Here is a 21987-nt window from a genome sequence, read left to right as displayed (position 1 = left end):
GGCGAGGTCGCGACGAAGCTGCGGGGCGGGGGTTCCGGGTCGGGTTCCTCAGGACCGCGAGGGGACGTTCGGCTCCTGGCCGAGACGCGTTCTGTTTTCCGGGGAAGGGAAGCGGCGGAGCCAGCGGTCCCTCCGTAGCTCGGGCCTGAGCCCGCCACGCAGGCGCCCGCGACGCCGCCGCCATTGTTGCCCGTGGCCTCTTGGTCGCTCGGCCGCGTGTCGGCCGGGTCCCGGCCGCAGGTAACGGTGTCCCGGCGGCGGGCGCGACTGTCCGCGCGGCCAGGCCGGCGCCCGTGCTCGCGGCCTGCGGGAGCGCGCGGGCGGGGTGGAGGCTGCGGGAAGGCCCGGGCCGGGGCCGCGCGTGCCTGGCGGCCACGCTCCCCTCAACCCTGAGGCCGAAGAGCAGTGAGAGGGACCCGGCCTGGAAGGGAGGAGACGCAGGCCGGCACGTCCCCTCTGCGGGGCTTTGTAAACAGTGGGCTTCGGCGGCACGAGTGTGGTTGAGCGGGGCTCGGAGCTGGAGCCCGGGACAGGTGGGGTGTGTTCTCCGTCAGGTCAGGCCGATTCTGTGGTTTTCTTCCGGAATCCTTATTTTGAATGTATCTTTAAGGAACTGTGTCTTGTAGAAGCACTTAAAGGGCTTCAGATCTCACCGACGTTTGCTGCTTTCCAGTCCCGCCGGCCTGTCTTCCCACTCTGTGACAGTGACGAGCGAGAATAGGTTGGCATTAACATGCAAAGCAGATAAGTGGCTCGTTCTTGTTCTCTGACAGTTCCGTTGGGAACACTGAGCACTTTATTAAGAAGAAATTCTCCTCCCAGTTTGTTCCAAGTAACAGTAGATTTGTTCTGCTGTTATTGAGAGACAGTTCAGTCATTACAACTTCTGTAACACCAGTGACTAAAATACTAAAACATTTTTTCTGTAAAAAATGTATAATTTTTGTTTCAACGGGTTAGAAGTTTGTCGTTTTGCTCATGATTCTTTAAATCGTTGCTCTGTCACCACCTTTTCATGGCAGCTCCACTCACCACCAACCCCAAGCAGATTGCAGTCCTCTTACTAGCCTAAGGATATAGAGGAGGAAGACCAAGATAAAACGTGTGTCCGTTTACCTGTGCACAGCGGGGATTCTGTTTGTGTGAGTGTGTATGTATAGCAGAGTACACCAGGAATTCTTGACCTTGATTCATTCTTGTGTTTCAGAGTCTCTTATCCCTGCAAGTTCTGGGCTCAGAATTTGTAGCTAAGGCTGCCAACTCTACCTTGTTCTCTTCTGCCCCTGGCTGCAGCACCCCTTGATGTAATGTTGTGGCTGTAGCATGAGATTTCAAGCAGTTGGCTCACTACTACTGTTGAAGTAAAAAGAACATTGCCAGATTGACTCTCCTGTCTATAGCAATGTTAGCCTCAAGGAAAAGGATGACCAGTTCTTCACGCTCCCAAATCTTTCTTATGTGGAAGCCAGACAAGGCTCTGAGTGGACCCCACAAGGTAGAAAAGGAAATCCTTATTTCAAGACACTTGCGTGACACTGAGACCTGTCGACAGAATTTTAGGAATTTTTCATACCCGGACCTGGCTGGTCCTCGAAAGGCATTGAGTCAACTCCGAGAGCTCTGCCTTAAGTGGCTAAGACCTGAGATTCACTCAAAGGAACAAATCCTGGATCTGCTGGTGCTGGAGCAATTCCTGACCATCTTGCCTGGGGAGGTTAGGACTTGGGTGAAGTCCCAGTATCCAGAGAGCAGTGAAGAAGTGGTGACTCTGGTGGAGGATTTGACTCAGATTCTAGAAGAGGAAGGTGAGAAATGTGGAATGGAGTGGGGAGGAATCCTGGGTGGTCAGAGAACACAACTAGCATATCAGAGAGCAGCCCCTTTAAAGAAATTGAGGAGAACAAAGATCAGTTAGGGTTAGTCTTTCACATGAGCTCCATCCTGTATGATGTTCCCCTTCCAGATTGCTTGGGACCAAACACACATTATCTAAACTCGGAGAAATGTCATGAAAGACTGACCAGACACAGCAAATTACCCCTATGTGAGCTCTCAGAAAGTTTACCTGCAGAGGTTTACACCTTTCTACTAATAAATCATTTGCTTTGTGAATTGGATTTTATAATAACAAATATCCAAAAAGATAGAAAGGGTCCAGAGAACATTGCCTTATTAAGAAAAGAGACAACTCACAAAATTTGTTTTACATAAGGATTCAGTGGAAAATTGTGAATTTTGTACACATACTTAAGAGTACTAGAGCAGGCTTGTTTTTGAAGTCTGCTTTGGCATCTCAGGAGAAGTCATTGGCCCTTCCTTCTGATTCTTTGAAGTCAGAGTGCTGTTTTTGGTTTCCTTCTGACTTATTACCTTAAGAAACTATAGGCATCTATTTGGTGAAGGGTTTCCTAGGCTATTCAACAGGACTAATCTCCATCATGATCTCTTTCTCTTCCCTAGCTCCTCAGAACTCTGCCCTTCCCCAAGACACCGCAGAGGAAGACTCCAGAGGAAGCCAAGCTTGCCCAGCATGGTGGCTAAATGACTTGGTGACCAAAGTGAGTTTGAATTTCTTTTGTGATTTTAAAATGCCTTTTTAGTGTGAGAACATTTTATATCGTCTCAGTAACTACTGTGCCCCCAAAGCCCTGTCTAGAACCTATCTTCAGTTTCTCTCCTTAGTTGCCCTGCCTGTTAAGGTAGGTGAATGTGCTACATAGGAAATGGGTTTCCAGTGCCTTCCCTTGATTTGTCTTTCCTCAGTTTTTGACTGTAAGTCAGCAATATCACACAGAGGTTAAGGGATTGACCTCCATAGTCAGATAGTCCTAGGGTTTGGTACCTGGCTCTGCCATTGAATTTGTGATTTGGGACAAGAATTATTCATCTCTAATGAATAGAGTTGACCTCTTAGATTTTGAGGACTAAATGTCATGAGACTTGGGTTAGCCTGGATTACAGTTAAGTGATCAGTAAATAATAGTTGCTAATATTATTTTTTCTCATTAGCAAGTAATTAAAGGCCATGTATTCTATGATATTACTGTTGATCACAAGTCTGTGTTATTTTTGAGTAGCAACTCAAGCCACCTTAAGAGAAAGATTTGCTATAAAAATATACAAGGTCTGAAATTGGAAAGCCTTTGGTAACCAAGTTAAAATGATTATTTATAGATGATATGAACATTTACCTGGAAGACCTAAGAAAATCAAGGGAAAAACTGTTAGAAACAGTAATAGGAAAATTGGGGAAAGTGACTGCTATAGAAAAATGACATGCAAAAATTAATCTCTTTCTTAAATATAAAAATCAGATAGATGATAAAATGAAATAAAAGATTCCATTCACAGTATCCCCCCCCCCAAAAAAACGCTTTAAATATCTAGAACTAAGCATAGTGTAAACTTTGCAGTTCCTTCATGTTCTATATCATTTTATAGGACATGAAAGAAACTTGAATATTGTAAAGGTGTCAGTTCTCCCTAAATTATACACTTAAAGTAATTTTAAAATCCCAAAATGATTTTTTAAAGATACTGACAATATTATGAAAAAATAAACATTTAAGAGTGCATTAGGCCATTTCTGTTGCTTGTAACAAAATACCTGGAAGTGGGTAATTTATAAAGAAACAATATTTATTGCTTACAGTATCAGAAGCTCAGAAGTCCAAAGTCCAAGGAACACATCTGGTGAGGGTCTTCTTTGATGGTGGCTTTATAGCAACACACGGGTCTCGCATGGCAGAGCAGAGACAGGGAGAGAAAGAACTTCTTTTTTTTTTTTTTTTTTTTTCTTGGACTTTCCTTTATAAATGTTCTTCCTTCATTTTTTTTTTTTTTTTTTAAATTTTATTTTGTCGATATACATTGTGGCTGATTATTGCTCCCCATCACCAAAACCTCCCTCCCTTCTCCCTCCCCCCTCCCCCCCAACAATGTCCTTTCTGTTTGCTTGTCGTATCAACTTCAAGTAATTGTGGTTGTTATATCTTCTCCCCCCCCCCCCCCCCGGTTTTGTGTGTGTGTGTGTGTGTGTGTGTGTGTGTGTGAATTTATATATTAATTTTTAGCTCCCACCAATAAGTGAGAACATGTGGTATTTTTCTTTCTGTGCCTGACATGTTTCACTTAATATAATTCTCTCGAGGTCCATCCATGTTGTTGCAAATGGCAGTATTTCATTCGTTTTTATAGCTGAGTAGTATTCCATTGTGTAGATGTACCACATTTTCCGTATCCACTCATCTGATGATGGACATTTGAGCTGGTTCCAACTCTTAGCTATTGTAAAGAGTGCTGCGATGAACATTGGGGAACAGGTATACCTTCGACTTGATGATTTCCATTCCTCTGGGTATATTCCCAGCAGTGGGATAGCTGGGTCGTATGGTAGATCTATCTGCAATTGTTTGAGGAACCTCCATACCATTTTCCATAGAGGCTGCACCATTTTGCAGTCCCACCAACAGTGTATGAGAGTTCCTTTTTCTCCGCAACCTCGACAGCATTTATCGTTCAGAGTCTTTTGGATTTTAGCCATCCTAACTGGGGTTAGATGGTATCTCAGTGTGATTTTGATTTGCATTTCCCAGATGCTGAGTGATGTTGAGCATTTTTTCATATGTCTGTTGGCCATTTGTATATCTTCCTTAGAGAAATGCCTACTTAGCTCTTTTGCCCATTTTTTAATTGGGTTGCTTGTTTTCTTCTTGTACAGTTGTTTGAATTCCTTATATATTCTGGATATTAATCCTTTGTCAGATGTATATTTTGCAAATATTTTCTCCCACTCTGTTGGTTGTCTTTTAACTCTGTTAATTGTTTCTTTTGCTGTGCAGAAGCTTTTTAGTTTGATATAATCCCATTTGTTTATTTTTCCTTTGGTTGCCCGTGCTTTTGGGGTCGTATTCATGAAGTCTGTGGCCAGTCCTATTTCCTGAAGTGTTTCTCCTATGTTTTCTTTAAGAAGTTTTATTCTTTCAGGGTGTATATTTAAATCCTTAATCCATTTTGAGTTGATTTTAGTACACGGTGAGAGGTATGGATCTATTTTCATTCTCCTGCATATGGATATCAAGTTATCCCAGCACCATTTGCTGAAGAGGCAGTCCCTTCCCCAGTGAATAGGCTTGGTGCCTTTGTCAAAGATCAGATGGCAGTAAGTGTGTGGGTTGATTTCTGGATTCTCTATTCTATTCCATTGATCAGTGTGTCTGTTTTTATGCCAGTACCATACTGTTTTGGTTATTATAGCTTTGTAGTATAGCTTAAAGTCAGGTAGTGTTATGCCTCCAGCTTTATTTTTTTTGCTCAGCATTGCTTAGGCTATGCATGGTCTTTTATTGTTCCATATAAATGACTGGATAGTTTTTTCCATTTCTGAGAAAAATGTCTTTGGAATTTTGATGGGGATTGCATTGAATTTGTATATCACTTTGGGTAGTATGGACATTTTCACTATGTTGATTCTTCCAATCCAAGAGCATGGGATATCTTTCCATCTTCTTATATCCTCTCTAATTTCTCTCAGCAGTGGTTTGTAGTTCTCATTATAGAGATTTTTCACATCCTTAGTTAACTCAATTCCTAAGTATTTTATTTTTTTGGTGGCTATTGTAAATGGGCAGGCTTTCTTGATTTCTCGTTCTGCATGTTCACTATTGGAGAAAAGAAATGCTACTGATTTTTGTGTGTTGATTTTGTATCCTGCTACTGTGCTGAAATCATTTATAGATTCCAGCAGTTTTTTTGTAGAGGTTTTAGGCTGTTCGATATATAGGATCATGTCATCTGCAAACAGGGACAGTTTGACTTCATCTTTTCCAATCTGGATGCCCTTTATTTCCTTCTCTTCTCTGATTGCTCTGGCTAGTACTTCCAACGCTATGTTGAATAGGAGTGGTGAGAGTGGGTATCCTTGTCTAGTTCCTGTTCTTGAAGGAAAAGCTTTCAGCTTTTCCCCATTCAGGATGATATTGGCAGTGGGTTTGGCATATATGGCTTTAATTATGTTGAGATACTTTCCCTCTATACCTAACTTATAGAGGGTCTTTGTCATGAATGAGTGCTGAACTTTATCAAATGCTTTTTCAGCATCTATAGATATGATCATATGGTCCTTGTGTTTGAGTTTATTAATATGGTGTATCACATTTATTGATTTGCGTATGTTGAACCAACCTTGCATCCCTGGGATGAATCCCACTTGATCGTGATGAATAATTTTACGTATGTGTTGCTGTATTCTGTTTGCTAGTAATTTAGTGAGGATTTTTGCATCTATATTCATCAAGGATATTGGCCTGTAGTTTTCTTTTTTGATTATATCTTTACCTGGTTTTCGTATCAGGATGATGTTTGCTTCATAGAATGAGTTTGGGAGATTTGCGTCCGTTTCAATCTTTTGGAATAGTTTATAAAGAATCGGTGTCAATTCCTCTTTGAATGTTTGGTAAAATTCTGCTGTGAATCCATCTGGTCCTGGGCTTTTCTTTGTTGGGAGCCTTCTGATAACAGCTTCAATCTCCTTTATTGTTATTGGTCTGTTCAAATTTTCTACGTCTTCATGGTTCAGTTTTGGGAGCTTGTGTGTGTCCAGAAATTTATCCATTTCCTCCAGATTTTCAAATTTGTTGGCGTATAGTTGTTTATAGTAGTCTCGAATGATTCCTTGTATTTCAGATGAATCAGTTGTAATATCTATCACCTTTTTAATTTCTAATTTTTGTTATTTGAGTCTTCTCTCTTCTTTTTTTTGTTAGCCATGCTAATGGTTTGTCAATTTTATTTATCTTTTCGAAAAACCAACTTTGTGATTCGTTGATCCTTTGAATTGTTTTTTGGTTTTCAATTTCATTCAGTTCTGCTCTGATCGTAACGATTTCTTTCCGTCTGCTAACTTTAGGTTTGGATTGTTCTTGTTTTTCTAGTTCTTTAAGGTGAAGTGTTAGGTTGTTCACTTGCCATCTTTCCATTCTTCTGAAGTGAGCGTTTAATGCAATAAATTTTCCCCTCAATACTGCTTTTGCAGTATCCCACAGGTTTTGGTATGATGTATCATTGTTTTCATTGGTTTCAATAAATTTTTTGATTTCCTGCTTGATTTCTTCTTGGACCCATATGTCATTAAGTAGAATGCTGTTTAATTTCCATGTGTTTGTATAGTTTCCAGAGTTTCGTTTGTTATTAATTTCTAGTTTTAATCCATTGTGGTCTGAGAAGATACATGGGATAATTCCAATTTTTTTGAATTTATTGAGACTTGATTTGTGACCTAATATGTGATCTATCCTGGAAAATGATCCATGTGCTGATGAGAAGAATGAATATTCTGAGGTTGTTGGGTGGAATGTTCTGTAGATATCTGCCAATTCCAATTGGTCTAGAGTCTTGTTTAGATCTTGTGTTTCTCTACTGATTCTTTGCCTAGATGATCTGTCTAATATTGACAGTGGGGTGTTCAGGTCCCCTGATATTATGGTATTAGTGTCTATTTCCTTCTTTAGGTCTAATAGAGTTGGTTTTATAAATCTGGCTGCTCCAACATTGGGTGCGTACATATTTATGATTGTTATGTCTTCTTGATGGATCAGTCCTTTTATCATTAAGTAGTGTCCCTCATTGTCTCTTTTTATGGTTTTTAGTTTAAAGTCTATTTTGTCAGATATAAGAATAGCTACTCCAGCTCGTTTTTCTTTTCTGTTTGCATGGTAAGTCTTTTTCCATCCTTTCACTCTTAGTCTATGTGAATCTTTATGGGTGAGGTGGGTCTCTTGTAGGCAGCATATAGTTGGGTCCTCCTTTTTGATCCAGTCAGCCAGTCTGTGTCCTTTGATTGGGGAATTTAAGCCTTTTACATTAAGAGTTGTTATTGAAAGGTGTTGATTTATTCCTAGCATTTTATTGGTTGTTTGGTTGTCTTAGGTGTCTTTTGTTCCTTGCTTTCTGATTTACTGTTTGGTTTCTGTGTTTGTTGGTTCCTTAGGTTGTAGATAGCGTTTTTGTTTGCTTGTCTTCTCTTCATGAATGCCATTTTTATTATACTAGTGGGTATTGATTTTTCTTGGGTTTTTATGGCAGTGGTAGTTATTTTTCAGGAACCAATCCCAGTACTCCCTTGAGGATTTCTTGTAAGGGTGGTTGTGTGGTAGTGCACTCCCGCAGTTTTTGTTTGTCTGAGAAATATACTATTTGCCCTTCATTTCGGAAGGATAGCCTTGCAGGGTAGAGTATTCTTGGCTGGCAATCTTTGTCTTTTAGTATTTTGAAAATATCATCCCATTTCTTTCTAGCTTTTAGGGTTTGTGATGAAAAGTCTGATGTTAGCCTGATTGGGGCTCCCTTATAGGTGATTTGATGCTTCTCTCTTGCAGCTTTTAAGATTCTCTCTTTGTCTCTGAGTTTTGCCAATTTGACTATGACATGTCTTGGAGAAGGCCTTTTTGAGTTGAATACGTTTGGAGATCATTGAGCTTCCTGGATCTGAAGATCTGTGACTTTTCCTATACCTGGGAAGTTTTCTGCCACTATTTTTTTGAATATGTTTTCAATAGAATCTCCATTTTCCTCCCCTTCTGGAATACCCATGACTCGGATATTTGAGCGCTTGAGGTTGTCTGATATCTCTCTCAGATTTTCTTCAATGTCCTTGATTCTGTTTTCTTTCTTTTTGTCTGCTTGTGTTATTTCAAACAGCCCATCTTCAAGTTCAGAGGTTCTCTCTTCAACTTCGACAAGCCTGCTGATTAAACTCTCCGTTGTGTTTTTTATTTCACTGAATAACTTCTTCAGTTCAGCAAGTTCTGCTACATTTTTTTTCAGGACATTGATTTCTTTGTACATTTCCTCTTTCAGATCCTGTATACTTTTCCTCATTTCCTCATGATGTCTAGCTGTGTTTTCTTGTATCTCATTCAGTTTCCTTAGAATTATCACTCGAAATTCCTTGTCAGTCATTTCAAGGGCTTCTTGTTCTATAGGGTCTAGAGTTTGAGATTTATTAACTTTTGGTGGTGTACTTTCTTGATTTTTTGTATTTCTGGTATCTTTTTTTTGATGTTTATTCATTGTGGCAGGGGGTTTCACAGTCCACTGGTTTGAGACTAATGAATAACTAGGATGTTGCTGTGGTTGCCAATTTTGTATGGCTACCTCCGTGGCTGCTCAGTTGGCCTCTAGTGCCTTGTGTGTGTGTGGTTGCCTCAGGTCTTGGGCTTCTCCGGGGAGCCACCTTTCTGGTCAGCTTGGACTCTGCTGGGCTGGTGGATCACGTACCACAGGGTGTGTGATCGCTGTTGAGCTTTCACTTCCTGTGCAGGATTTCTCCCTGTTCCGTGTGCTCTGGCCCAGGCTGTTGGATCATGCAGTGGCGACCCCACAGGGTGTATGGTTTCTGTCGAGTCTCCGCCTCCCTGGCCGCACGTCTCCCCACTCTGTGCGCACTGTGCTGGGCTGGGGCGTGTCTTCTGCAACCCTCGTCTATCAGCTGGGCCTTCAAGACCCTGCTCGGCACCGCCTCGCCCAGGAAGTCTACCAGGTTTCTGCTAGGCACAGATGACCGGTCGCTCTGGGTGCCTTTGTAGCACTGTGTAGATCTTTCTCGGGACTTGTTCACCTTTGTATCCCCCCCGTATAAACCGAGTCTAGCGCCCGCCTGCAGCCAGCTCTCCAGCAGGTTCAAGCGGACCTGGGAACTCTCCTACCACACTGTTCCCAACCAGAAATTCATTAGGCTTTTTTCCAAACTGGTGGCCGCAGAGATGGTATCTGCCTCCCAGTAACAGGAAGTTTACCGGGGGCCAGAGTCCAGGGTGTGGTGGAGTGACAGTCGGCCCGCCCGTACTTCCTTGCCCTCCCGACACTGGCCGGGGACGCCCCACGCCACCAACCCGCCAGAGAACCACGGAGGGAGTGGGAGGGGAGACCGGCCCGCAGGCTCCGGAAAGCCCCGCCCCGGGCCAGGCAAATGGGAAGGCTCAGTGGCAGCCGAGCCGGGCGGAGCTGCCAGCACCTGGGAAAATGGAGGCAGCACCGGGGCGGTGAGTGGCCTGGTGATGCAGGCGGGAGCCGGATGGGCGTCAGCCCCCCAAACAGGGCTGGTCCAGGGGTCACTCACAGGGTTGTGCCAGGTCGGGCGCTCACTCTCTGCCTCTGGTTTGCCGCCTTCCCCGTTCTCAGCCGCTGCCGCCTCGGGCTGTTCAGTCGCGGTGCGGCTCGGGCGCTCCCAGGAATCTTCTTTAATGCCGGCCTGAAACCTCGAATCCTGAATAGGGCAGCTGGCCGCCTTCAGCGCGGCCCCAGCCTCCGGGATCCTGTCTGCATTCACAGCAGCCCTGGCACCGTGTTCCCTGTTTCGAGACTCGCTTTTGCAGCTAAGAAACAGTTCTTTTCCTGCTCCACACTTCAAAGCTGTTGCCTGTAAGTGAGGCAGCCTCTCCTGCTGAGGGCAAAGTGGCGGTCACCCCCCACGACCAGCCACCAGCAGCGGTCCTCCCTTAAGAGATGGCAAGAGGAAGGTCCACAAGTTTCCCGGCTGCCTGAGGCCCAGTGGCCGCCTTTTCCACCTCAGCTACTCCGCGCCAGCCGCCGTAGCCACCGCCATCTTGAAACCTGGAGAGAAAGAACTTCTCACGTGCTATCCTTTTAAAGTCTTCAGGATCACGCCCACGACCACCATTAAACCATCAACCTCTTCAGGGCCCCACCTTTCAATTACCGTAATAGGATATCCCCAGTTATGGTGGGGATTAAGTTTTGGGGGGACATTCAATCCAAAGCAAAGATTAATGAAGAATTTTTTTTAACAAAATGAAGAGGAGCAAAAAAGGGACACTAACCTTACCAGATTGTGAAATGTATCTTAAAGTACAGCAGTTCAACAGTGTGGCTGTTTTTACCAGTTTTATTTCTTAAAAGAATGAATGAATGAATGATTGCATTTCATCATAGAGCATGCAAAAATATGTTAAAATTTTAATTATAATATATTGAATTTATTCTCAAGGCAAAGCTGAAAAGCAAAACCATTCAACTGTCATCTATGTTTAAAATTTAAAACCCTTTCTTTAAGATGGAGCCAGCAATGCATGCACTAGTGCCAGTTGAAAACAATAAGTTCTACTTTCTTTTCAAACTTCTCTTTAGGGCCATTGAGGGATGCTGTGGGGTTGTCCACACCCTGGGTGAGGGTTATGACTAGACAACTTTTAGGATCCTACAAAAGCTTAAGATTCTATGACCCTACCACCAGCATACATGCACCCAGTGTTATCACTGTCCCCCTTCCCACTAGTTCTTGAACTAAGTTATATTTGATATTTTAGGAGTCAATGACATTCAAAGATGTGGCTGTGGACATCACCCAGGAGGACTGGGAGCTAATGCGTCCTGTGCAGAAGGAATTATACAAGACTGTGACATTACAGAACTACTGGAACATGGTTTCTCTGGGTAAGGATCATCTACAGCCTTCCTTCTCCCTGCATGCCCACCAGAGTATCTGTCTGTCTCCAGTTATTAAGAATGGGTTGGGCCTCTGAAGTACTTGGCTTAAAATGGGGTCTAGAGATGAGTGTTTTCATCCCATTCAGGTACAAAAATGGTCATGCTCTACTCCCTTTTCCCAAAAAAAGGTTTTTAAGTGAAAGATCGTTGGAAATTGTGATGCACAGTTTCACAGTACCGCCACCCAACTCTACCTTACCCATTTTCTGCTACTATAAAGGGTTTTCCCCCCATGATCTCCATGCACATATCCTCTTAGGGGGCAGGAAATTTTTATCCTAGCTCTGAAAAGGACAATGACCTAATTCTCTTATTAGATCATGTCCATGAAACATTGGAGAAATCAGGTAACAAACTTTGAACGACTGTTTACATTCCAGGATAAAAGTCATTATATTTCTCCTGAACAGGACTTACAGTGTACAGACCAACTGTGATTCCCTTACTGGAAGAGCCATGGATGGTGATAAAAGAAATTTTAGAAGGCCCTAGTCCAGGTGAGAAAAACCAGCACATGAGCCTCTTTGAATTAAAGAGTCTACATCTGCATCATATTTTATTGTCTCATAATTTATTGAACCTGTTCTATACTAATGAATTTTTTGGTCGTTCCCATTCCTTTCTTCTCTCCTCCATAATTTCGTTTTGAAAGATTTCAGACTGCTATGGGTCAAATGTGTCCCCCAAAACTTCATGTGTTGGTAACTTGGTCTCCACTGTAACAGTGTTAAGAGGGTAGGAAATCTGATTACGATATTTGAGAGGTGGGGCCTTTGAGAGGTGATCAGATGGTGAAGACTATGCCCTTATGAATGGATTGATTCATGGAGTAATGAGTTAATCATGGAGTGAGTCATTCATGGAGTAATGAGTTAATCATGGGTGTGGACTGGTGGCTTTATAAGGAGCACATGTGAGGGAGCTTGCAATATTCTCGTCATGTGTTACCCTGCATCGCCACAGGACCCTGTAGAAAGTTCCCACCCAGAAAAAGGCCCTCACCAGATACACCCCCTGGACCATGGACTTCCCAGCCTCTAAAACTGTAAGAAATAAATTTCATTTCTTTATAAATTACCCAGTTTCAGGTAATCTGTTATAATCAACAGAAACAGATTGATACACAAACCTACAGAAAAGTCACAGGTGCAGTACATTAAACACCTATATACTTTTTACCTGGAATCACTAATTATCATCTTTTAGCCACTTTTGCTTTACCTTTTTACACACACTTTAATTTTGCAATGGAACCGTTTGAAATTTAGTTATACAGGCATCATGACATCTCACCCCCAGACATCTCCAAAGAACATACACCATTCTCCCATATAAGCATCCATTCTCATTCCAGACATTTAACATTTATACCAGTGTCATCAAACATATAATCTAATATTCAGATTTCTCCAACTGTTCCAAAAATATTCTTTATAGATATTTTTCTACCTAATCTAGGATCCAGTCAGGAATCACGTTCTACTTATTTATCTCATGTCTTTAGTCTCTTTTAATATAGAACTGTTCCCCAGCCTTTTTTTTTTTTTTTTTTTTTTTAATCTTTCATGATACTGTTACTTGTTGAAGGATCCAGGCCAGTTGTTTTTTTTTTTTTTAAGAATGATCCATCTAGCTTTGTTTCTCATGATTTGATTCAGATTAAACATTTTTTCAAGAATATTTCAGAGGCGATATGTACTTTCCATTGCATTTCCTCAGGAGGCACCTCATTGCCGATGCTCAATTTGATTAAGGTGGTATCTAAAGGATCTTCATTTTAAAGGCACATTTTTTTCTTTGTAATTAGTAAGTGATCTGTCAAGTGATTGGAGTGATACTTTGAGTACACATGACTGTTCTATTCCTTGATAACCTTTTATGTAAGATTTTTAGCATCCATTGATGGTCCTTGCTTTATTGTATTGCTGGTTGCAAAATGTTGATTTGCTAATTCAGTCATCTCTTCTAAATGATTAATAGCATTATTCTGTAAAGAATAGATCTCCCTCCTCCCACCCCATTTTTATGTGTATGTACCACATCGTGTAATGGAATTTTTGAAAATTTAATGTGTTATTTGTCTATTAATTCTAGTGCTTTTTTGTTTTTCTTTTTGATGCTCATTTGTCCCAAATTCAGGCAACACGAGCCCTTCAAAGCAAGTCCAACATCTTTTTGACATGTTCCCATTAGTCTTTAAACATTTCCTTGCTTTCTGGCACAACAAGATGTTCTTTAGGCTTACCTTGTGCTAACCTTAGACCTGGAACTTCTCCAAAGAACCCTGGTTCATTTTAGTGGGGAATAGTAGTTAGAAACCAAGATCTGGGCAGTAAGTGTGCTCACTATTTTTGGTATCATTTATTAGGGTATCACTATCATGGACAGCATTGCTTCTAGATCTGTTCAGCAGATAGAGTTGGGAAATATGTGTGTATGTAGTTTTGTTTTGTTTTGTAAAGTCATGAGTTTACACCGATAACTAATTCAAATCTAACACCACAACGGTATTCATTTTGTATATAACCATATTCCATTTTGTATCTCCTTTCCCATACAGCAAATAACCTGGTTCACAGCAACATCAATATGTTTACTTATTTGCTCTATCATATGTTACCCACAAAAATAGTTTCAGAATTACATCAATACCACTACTGATAACAAACTGCTAGTTCAAGATTTCTTTGAAGTCCTTTTCATCCTTAGAATATGTCCTATTAAGGATAGTGTTTTCTTGTTTTTGATTTTTGATTTTACGTTTTTGAGTATGTAAAAATATTAACATGTTTCATAAGTCAAAACTATTTAGAAAGATAAACACTCCCATCCCTTCTGCCCTGTTCCCATCCAGTCTCTATAGGTAACCATGTTGTTTCTGGTTTATCCTTCCTATGTTTCTCTTTGCAAAAATAAATCTTTAATATATTTTTATATCTCCTTTTGCATACAGAAGAAGTACATTGTGAATACTCTTGCATCTTGCTTTCCTATTCTTTTTTTTTAAGGCACTGATTTCTTGTATGTCTACCAATATTGGTGCTAGAAAATAGCACCAATAACAGTGAATTAAACAATAACAACAAAACATAATATGCTACCTTCAAGTGAATTGCTTCATTTTTTTAAAAAAGTTATCTTTGGTCATTAGGTGTTTAAGGGTCATATGACTTAAAGAGCTAATTCTTCTCGATAATATATTGCCTTATTTGCCTTAGTTTGGCAGAATGGCACAAAAATACACCTATAGCACACTAAATTGGAGAATAAATTCAGCTCACTCTAACCACTGAGAAAACATACATACTGTAATCAAAACAAGCCTGGAGTAGAGTCAGGATAGTCTTCTGGGAGACACTGCCAGTTTGGGACCATTTTAAGTTAACTTCTCAGGCATTTTTACATCGTTCAAAGAGTACAAATTAGGCCTGACAGTCCACAAAAAGGAGTTGTTTATGGTTATGCATTTTGGGGGGAGATTTTTTTTCTCCCTCCAAAGAGCACCAAGACTGAGAAAAGCAAGTTGCTTTTTTCCTTCTGTAGTGATGGGGTTTTTTTGTTTTGTTTTTCCAGCCTGTCCTCACATAGTTTGTAATCCTCTGTGAAAGAGACTTCTGTCAACCTTCTCTTCTTGGTTGGGCCCCAGGCTTCGTCTTCTGGCCCCAAAGCCCCTTGCACTCTCAGAGTGGAAGCTTAAGGTCATCAACAGGATTCGAGGAGCTATCTCAGGCAGCTCTTGCTGACTTCCTGCCTTCATATTAATTTTTTGGCATCTGTGGATTTGACTTTCTTGCCAGCTCAGAGATACGTAATAGTTGAACCTATGGTTCAGATATCTAATTAGTCATACTTTAAGAAACGGAAACTTTGGTAATTCACAAGACCTAGCCATTCTTTTGAGGCACAACTGAAATTATAGTCTCACTGAAGCTTTCCTTGGTTACCTGAGTGAACACTGATGTCCTCTATTAGAAATAGTATACCACTATTTGGCCTTATTAACCAACAGATATTTACCATTTCTTTTTTTGTCTTGTTTTGTTTTTGGCGACTGGCCATACAGGGATGTAACTCTGGACCATAGTGTTATCAGCACCACTCTAACCAACTGAGCTAACCAGCCAGCCCCAGATACTTACCACTTCTAACCAACCCTTTCTTGTTAGTGATATACACATATTTAAGCCCTGCTTAATGATTCAGTTTCTGAATTTCTAATAAACTGATGTGTTTTAAAATGAATGCTTTTAGTGGCAATTTATTCATGGTTATTATTCAGACTTGTTGCTGTACGCTTGTTTATTGTAACTTCAGTTCTTCATTTTTATAAGGTACAGCATTCCATGCCTATTCTGGCCAGCTGCCAAAAAAGAAAAGTGCTTAAGTACTTCTTTTTCAGGTGTGTGTACAATCTGCCATGGACTGATTCCGATGACATAGAAGTTAAACAGCTTCTGGTACTGTCTCATCTTTTTTGGGTGTATATATACACCCACCTGTACAGTCTATTCACATTCTCATTTTGTTCTTTTTGGGAGGGGCATAACAAATCCTGGTTTGAAAAAGCTGCTTTTAAAAATGCTTTCTTCTATAAAGGTAACCTTAACTACATTTCTAGTACTAAATAGCAATAAAAGTAATATAGCCAATTTATTGAAAATTAGAAAATAGAAAGAAAAACCTATAATCTCATTGTTAGCATTTTTCTAATGTGTTTTCATGCTAGTTATGATACTGCTTTTTTCATTTAACATGATTCCTAAACATTTTCTGGTGTCAACTATGATTTTTGCGGGGGGGAGGTTGTTGGCTAACCAGTATGGGGATCCAAACCCATGACCTTAGTGTTACCAGCACCACGCTCTCCCAAGTGAGCTAATGGGCCAGCCCTTGATGTTTGTGTTTGAATAAAATACAAGTAGGCTGTAAATTCAAGCCGTACAAGGAAGCAAATTACATATGTGTCTTCCTCCCCTCAGTCATTACCAGGGCCTTCTCCCTGTAGATTGTCAGTGTTTGGGTGTGTGGGTATCTGTCTGTCTATCTTTAATACATATAGCATATCTTTACACAGAGAGGATCTTGCTATACATACTTTTACATACCTGATTTTGTTCAATTAATAATGTGTCCTGCATAACTTTTTATATCAATGTACCTAGACCTACCTAATTATTATTACCAGTTATCAATATTCCATTATCCCATATTCTAGTCACTTATTGATGGAGATAGCTGTCATTTCCAATAGCTGCATACTATTCTATTGAGTTGGATATATTTGTCAAGTTATACTCTGATCTGCATCTTAGAAAGTTTCTGAACTATCAAGTACTATTTTTCCTATATTATATAAATTCTATATTTGATTATATTACACCATATAATTCTTAATATTTGCAAGTTATGTGTTTACCACCTGGTTTCAAAGGGCAAGGGTCTTATAACTTAAGATTTGTTTTGAATCACCATATTGGGAACATATTAGGTATCACAAATACATATTTGAGTGCCTTGCAGCTGGGTTTGGTGTCAGAATTTTTTTGTTTTTTATTTGTGTGTGGGTGTGTATATGCATACACTTTCATTTGAGTTCACCTTCATACAAGTTATTGTCATGTATTTTACCAGTTCAGTTGGGTGGCCACCACATCCGGAGTCTTGGGCCATTTTCTGAAAGAAATATGAAAGCATAAGCTATTTCCCAAGTTTGCATCTAAATTGGAAATATAAGAAATGCACAAAAATTGTGACATAATCATGTACTGCCAAGTTCTGTCATGGGCCCAACATTACCTTAGGTTGAACCATATGAAATTGCTGACATTCAGCTATTTTGACCTATAAAAAAGGCAGTTTCATATATTATTCTTCCTAATCTGTATTTTAGAATCTAAGAAGGAGCATTTTAGAGGGAAACATGAGCTGGTCTATAAACATCTTTTTTAATAGGTGGAGACGGTATCATAACAGAAGGCCTAGAGTCTGGGATTAGCATGGCATCTATAGAAGATTATGAGGAAGTAATGGATAACTTTAAACTTTAAGTTAAGGTGAATATGAGGTGTAGTAGAAGATATAATAAAATAGCAAAAGGTTAGATTATTTTGGGACTGAATGCCAAAATACCTGAATGTGAGGTATCCTGAACTTTTTTCTTTTCCTCTCTTTAACTTATCTTTTAAGCCACTGGTCCTGAAACTTTAGTGTGCAACATAACCCCCTCTTCAGGGCTTGCTAAAACAAATTGCTCAGCCACACTGCCAGAGTTTCTGATTTGGTATGTCTGGTGGGACCCAGCAGTTTTAACACATTTCCAGGTGATAGTGATGCTTATGCTGCTAGTCTGGGGACTGCACTTTGATCACCATTGCTTTAGGCTATAGGAGATTTACTAGAGATACTTGAGCATAGAAAGCACTCCATGAAATTGCTTTAGGAATATCATGTAGGATTGTGCAGAGGAGATTGGAAGAGGAGGTGATGAGCGTCAGAAGGCCTATTTTATGATCCCATTATGTAAATTAATTCATGAAGCCATCCCAAGTTCTTATCCACTGTTTTTACACAGTCTTATCTACTGTTTTTAAGTCTCCTAGCTCTGTCACCTCACCTAGTCTATTTTATTTACTCTGTGCCCACATTGAAGTGAGGAGCTTCTCCATTTTCAACAATTTAGCCTCCTTTTTTCCTGCCCTCTTAGTCTCTTTTCCCAGGTTTTAAGGACCATGTTAATGAGACTGTCAGAGCTACAGTGTTTAGGCATTTTATTCATGTTTTGTTTCTATTATGGCAGTTTCCTTTCTGCAAATAGAGAAAGACTTTTTATATTCTTTTTATTTCAGAATGGAAAACTGAAGCCCATGCATGTACTCCAGTAGACAATCTTTCTAAATTCAGAAAGACTGGAACCCAGACCGTCAAATTAGAAGAATCATATGACTACGATGTCAGATTAGAGAGGCAAACAGCAGATACCTTCAGGAAAATTTCCACTAATGAAAGAAATTTCAGTTTGAAGTCAGTCCTTTCACAAGAAGATGATCCTACAGGAGAGTATCTTAGTAAATATATATATAGGAATAATTTTGAAAAGCACTCAAATCTAATTGTACAGTTTGAAAGCCAATCAGATAATAAATCTTCTGTGTACAATGAAGGCAGCGCAGCATTCAATCATGTCTCGTATGGTATTGTACATGGGAAAATACTTCCTGGAGAGAAGCCTTATAAATGTAATGTGTGTGGGAAAAAATTTAGGAAATACCCATCTCTCTTGAAACACCAAAGTTCCCATGCCAAAGAGAAATCTTATGAATGTGAAGAATGTGGGAAAGAGTTTAGGCATATCTCATCCCTCATTGCACATCAGAGAATGCATACTGGAGAAAAACCATATGAATGCCACCAGTGTGGTAAAGCCTTCAGCCAGCGTGCACACCTTACTATACATCAGAGAATTCATACTGGAGAGAAACCCTATAAGTGTGATGACTGTGGGAAAGACTTTAGTCAGCGTGCACACCTTACTATACATCAAAGGACACATACTGGAGAGAAACCATATAAATGCTTGGAATGCGGTAAAACCTTCAGCCATAGTTCATCACTGATTAATCACCAGAGAGTTCATACTGGAGAAAAACCTTATATATGCAACGAATGCGGAAAAACTTTCAGTCAGAGTACACACCTTCTTCAGCATCAAAAAATACATACTGGAAAGAAACCATATAAATGCAATGAGTGTTGGAAAGTGTTTAGTCAGAGTACTTACCTTATTCGACATCAGAGAATTCATTCTGGAGAGAAGTGTTATAAATGTAATGAATGTGGAAAAGCCTTTGCTCATTCCTCAACTCTTATTCAACATCAAACTACCCACACTGGAGAGAAATCCTATATTTGCAATATATGTGGGAAAGCCTTCAGCCAGAGTGCAAACCTTACTCAACATCATAGAACACATACAGGAGAGAAACCATATAAATGCAGTGTGTGTGGGAAAGCATTCAGCCAGAGTGTGCACCTTACTCAACATCAGAGGATTCATAATGGAGAAAAACCCTTTAAATGCAATATATGTGGGAAAGCATATAGACAGGGTGCAAATCTTACTCAGCATCAAAGGATCCATACTGGAGAGAAACCCTATAAATGTAACGAATGTGGGAAAGCTTTTATTTATTCCTCATCACTTAATCAACATCAGAGAACTCATACTGGAGAGAGACCCTATAAATGTAATGAATGTGATAAAGATTTTAGCCAGAGAACATGCCTTATTCAACACCAGAGAATTCACACAGGAGAGAAGCCCTATGCATGTCGTATATGTGGTAAAAGCTTCACCCAGAGTACAAACCTTATTCAGCATCAGCGTGTTCATACGGGTGCCAAACATCGTAACTAATGGGTATGGGAGACTTCATTTCGCTTTTACGACTTTATCGTTTAAATTTTATTTTCTGCACTCTGTTAAAACATTCAAAAGAAATCCGAAGAAGTGCAATATATGTTAGATACCACTCAGCAGAAGTATCAGAATTAGTAATATGGATATAACCTATTTACGTTTAATGTGAAATTTGAGAAGAAAACTTTATTGGCTTCTTAACCTTTGATATTGGTTTAATTTATTCCAGAAAGAAACCCGATGAAAGGGTATTGAGAAACCTGTGATCATCAACTCTTACTGTGTACTTCTTAATGAGGCCTTATGAGTGTAACTTGGGAAAGAGTCTGTCTAGTAGAGATTTCACACGAGAGAATAATCCTGACATTATAGAAAAGGAAAAGCTGCTTAGGCCTTTATTTCTTCCCAGCTTTGAAGCCTTAAAATATATAAAGGGTTCCCTCTCCTTTTTTACTTCCCCTTTTCCTGTTATGCCATAACTGCCATGTGGAACCAGTGGGTTTGCCAAAAAAAAAAAAAAAAGTTGAAAGTATCTTAAAGATTTCTATGTGATCACTGTTTAATTATACTTTCCCACAAATACTGAAGTATTGAAGAGAAGCTTAATGAAAGTTGATGTTAAGATAAACTAATGTATATATAACCCTTAGACGTGTACAGATTTAGTTAAACAGGCAAAAGTTAAACACCTCAAGCTTAATCTTTAAAACGTTAGGCCAAATTTTTCACTAGATGTTGACGTCCAACATCATCCTGAAGGAAAAAATAGGCAAACAGCTCCCATTATTTTCACTTGACTCCTAGATTCTTAAGGTTCCCCTGTGACTGTTCTACTGAAGGAATTTCATTTTTTCCATTGAAACACATGCTTCGTTGAGTGCCTACTGTGCTTGGGCCCCAAACTTCCTGACTGGATCCTTTCAGGTCTTGTTACAGTGCTGAAAGTCACAACTTATTTAAGAAACAAAAGACTTTCTAGAGGAATGAGAGAAAGTAAGGACATGATCTTAACTTTGTCATGGAATGAGCATAAGAGACCTGCTAAATTGGGTTGCCAAATGCTACCCCATATCCCACAACAAGGAAGTAATGAAAGCAGCTATATAAATAATGTGAGGAAAAAATAGCAATGGAAAATTGAGTTCACTGCAGAAAGTGGGTAAGGAAAAAATCAAAATGAAAACAGTAAGGAAAGAGAATACATAGATAACTAATTAAACAAGATGTAATTGGACTTGCTTTACCTAAGAAAATAAGCGTGGCAAGACACTAAAAATGAAATGACTGATTTTTAAGGAATAATGGGAAGGCTGGTACTCCATACATTTAAGTAAAATAGAGATTACTTTAACATGTCAGGAAAATTTTTCATTGGAAAAAGCATTGATGTAGTAATCATTTAGCAATGATAACTGAGTTTGTGGGTCCTAAACAACATAAAAGGAAAACTGGCAGAAGTGCAAATAGAAATAAACAAAAAATACTATTGTATTTAATATCCACAGCATTCCACTATCAGAATGTAAAGCCATCTTCTGAGAGTTGAGATTTCACCATCATTTTCATTTCTACAGTGCCTTGCATATAGCACATGGTCAATAAGTACTGGTTGAATTAATGAATAAATTATATAAATTCGAGTTGAGTAAAATTGACTAGCATGGAGTTGGCAAATTGGTAGAATTAAAAATACCTTTTTGTGTATACACCAAATGTTTAACAAATATTACTGGGTAATGGGAACTGCTTAAAAATGAAGAATCAAATCACGGAACATCTTTGCACAAGGAAATTTTCCTAATGTAAATGAGGGAAAATTGATATAAATTCTAGTACCGTAAATATCAATTTAGGCATGTATTGGCCACATAACTTTACTTGGACATTACTGTTTATATAACATCCTACAAACAGGTGCCGAAGGAAAGACCTGGGGTGCTAAGCATCTTCAAGGCTATGTTGTTGAGTTTTAAGAAATTGTTTCCTTCACTTTTCCTTACATTAGTTAACTTTGATTTCATAGTATGTATCATCCTTCACAAAGTGCAGGTTGCAAAATATTCAAG

The 21987-nt window shown here is 39.7% G+C and overlaps 1 protein-coding gene across 3 annotated transcripts; it reads left to right on the top strand.

Annotated features, from left to right (window-relative positions):
- Positions 1-13: 13 nt before the first annotated feature.
- Positions 14-20187, top strand: ZNF287 (zinc finger protein 287). 3 transcript variants are annotated; one of them, XM_063110899.1, is made up of 6 exons: positions 14-240; positions 1208-1805; positions 2461-2558; positions 11325-11451; positions 11916-12002; positions 18351-20187. In XM_063110899.1, the coding sequence occupies exons 2-6, from the start codon at positions 1403-1405 to the stop codon at positions 19916-19918; spliced, it is 2283 nt and encodes a 760-aa protein (XP_062966969.1). In that variant the 5' UTR covers positions 14-240; positions 1208-1402; the 3' UTR covers positions 19919-20187. The 3 variants fall into 3 exon arrangements, with proteins under 3 accessions (XP_062966969.1, XP_062966971.1, XP_062966970.1); XM_063110901.1 differs by lacking the exon at positions 18351-20187 and adding an exon at positions 15079-15690; XM_063110900.1 differs by lacking the exon at positions 14-240 and adding an exon at positions 353-533.
- Positions 20188-21987: the final 1800 nt, after the last annotated feature.

This window comes from Cynocephalus volans, chromosome 10 (genome assembly GCF_027409185.1).
Source record: "Cynocephalus volans isolate mCynVol1 chromosome 10, mCynVol1.pri, whole genome shotgun sequence".
Classification (NCBI taxonomy): domain Eukaryota; kingdom Metazoa; phylum Chordata; class Mammalia; order Dermoptera; family Cynocephalidae; genus Cynocephalus; species Cynocephalus volans.
This window is presented reverse-complemented; position numbering and strand designations above follow the sequence as displayed.